We start from the raw sequence: 2,136 nt of genomic DNA, 5'->3' as shown, positions 1-2,136 counted from the left end.
ACACCAGGGTTACACCACTACTCTTTACCAGAAGTGCCATGGGGTTATTAATGAACACAGAGAGTCAGGAGCTCAGTTTAACAGCTCATCTGAAAGACGGCGCTCTACTGGGGCATTAGGACTCACACAGACTGCAGGTTGAGCGCCCCCTGCTGACCTCACTAACACCACGGCCTACAGCAGCCCAGTGTTGTGCTCTCCATCCAGACACTGACCAGCCTCAGCCCTGCTCAGCTTCAGTGAGGGAGCGCTGTGGGGCTGCGGCACGGATATATGTGTGTGTGTGTGTGTGTGTGTGTGTAATCAGTCTCTCTGTGTCTGCGTGTGTTTGTGTGTGAGGATGTCTGTTTCAGAGTTATATGTCAGTGTGTGTTTGTGCCTGAAATGCAGCTGAACAACAGATTGATCTAAACACACACACACACACACACTCGTCCTCCTGCATGATTAATTGATGATGTCCAGAATCTGAATCTCCTGTTAAAGGGTTTGTGCAGACACTTCTAACCCAATCACTGGGTCTGGCCGCTTAAGTGGGTCTGCCTTGCCTTCAGGAAACTCCGCTATGAATAATAATGAGAAACCATTCCTCATCGCTCCACTGGCAGATGAGCGCCACGCCTCTGAGTCTGATCCGCCCCAATAATCATTCTAAACCTGGAAGATGAAATTAGCTGAGAACAGCTCCAAATGATCCAGTTTCCCCACAATTAAAGCTGACAGGAGCTTACAGTGTCTGAACACACACACACACACACACACACACACACATCTGCTACAATCTCTAAACAGTACTCCAGGGTGTCCTGAACCTTTGCACAGCAGCAGAACCCTGAACACTCTGAGCTGATCCTGCATCAGTGAGCATGCCGACAGCATCATCTGAGGTTTACTCATGTTTGAGGTGTTAAATCATTGCTGGATTCATCAGCGTTTATAACAGCACATTCATTCATTTTCATTCAGCTTAATGCCTTATCTAGGGGTCGCCACAGCGGAATGAACCACCAACTATTCCAACTATTGTTTTACACAGCAGATGCGCTTCCAGCTGCAACCCATCACTGGGAAACACCCATAAACACAAATACAAAACGATTGCTATTTATACTAAATGGTGTTTAAATAGTAGTGTTTACGCTCTCAGAAATAAAGGTGCGTGAGCTGTCACTGGGAAAAGGTACAAGTTTGTACCTAAAAAGTCCATATTAATTCCTCACAGGCACATATTAGTACCTTAAGAGTGCAAAAGTGTTCCACTTAAAATATTTAGGTACCAATATCGACCCGTGAGGTACCAATATGTGTGCCTTTTGAAAAGGGGCCACCCCAGTGACAGCTCGAGTACCTTTATTTCTGTGTGTAGAGTGAATATTACAGCATTCAGCTCTGTTAGTGACGCTGCAGCATACTGTAGTACTGACTATAGTGAACTGATCGACCATGATCAATACTGCAGCCCACTACAGTAAACTGTGGCTCAGTTGTTTATATTATTATAGTTGTTGGGTTACCATAGCGTCTTAGGCAGCGCAGATTAATTCCAGCACTCACTATAGTGCGCTTCAAACCCTGCAGTGTTCTACTATAAACTCCGCACAGTTCAGCTCCACTAAACTGACAACACAAATGTCCAGACTACACTGAGCTGAAACGCTAAAACAAGATGGAACATGCCTAAGATCATTTACCAGAGAAGCAAAACAACTGAAGATCACGAGACTGAAACGAGTACAAAAAAGATTTTATTCAAAAGGAAAATACATTTATTTCTCTGACTTTACCTCGAACTTTACTTCAGAAAACAGTGAGAATCTCTCCAGTCATTTTGGCATCTTCAGGAGCGAAACTCCTCTGACTTCAGTTCTACTTCAGTTCTATTCATTCTGCTGAAAGAGAATCTAGAGCGTCCGGCGGGCTTCAAGGGTGCGAGTGGAGAACAGGATCTGGAGAACATCATCCATGCGAGTGTAAACAGAGTCCTCAGGCCTGAGAGCGTCTTCAGTTTGGAGGATCTTCAGACCTTCCGGAAGACCTCGAAGAGCGACGCCACCGAGTGCATGCGGTAGAACAGGTTGAGCGGGATGGCCACGTTCAGCACGGTGGTCCAGACGCTGGTGCCGAAGGTCTCGTTCT

General features: G+C 45.9%; 1 protein-coding gene across 2 annotated transcripts in view; it reads right to left on the bottom strand.

The window, feature by feature from the left end:
* Nucleotides 1–1,727: 1,727 nt before the first annotated feature.
* otop1 (otopetrin 1) overlaps nucleotides 1,728–2,136 on the bottom strand; it is a 9,955-nt gene continuing 9,546 nt past the window's right edge. The window contains exon 6 of one of the 2 annotated variants that reach the window (XM_073921188.1): nucleotides 1,728–2,136. This exon is cut by the window's right edge and continues 52 nt beyond it. In XM_073921188.1, the coding sequence (XP_073777289.1) occupies nucleotides 2,018–2,136 (119 nt within the window). In that variant the 3' untranslated portion in view covers nucleotides 1,728–2,017. 2 annotated transcript variants of the gene reach the window in all.

Source organism: Danio rerio, chromosome 14, assembly GCF_049306965.1.
Source record: "Danio rerio strain Tuebingen ecotype United States chromosome 14, GRCz12tu, whole genome shotgun sequence".
Lineage (NCBI taxonomy): Eukaryota > Metazoa > Chordata > Actinopteri > Cypriniformes > Danionidae > Danio > Danio rerio.
Note: the sequence above shows the minus strand (reverse complement) of the source record. Positions and strands in the feature narration are given on the sequence as shown.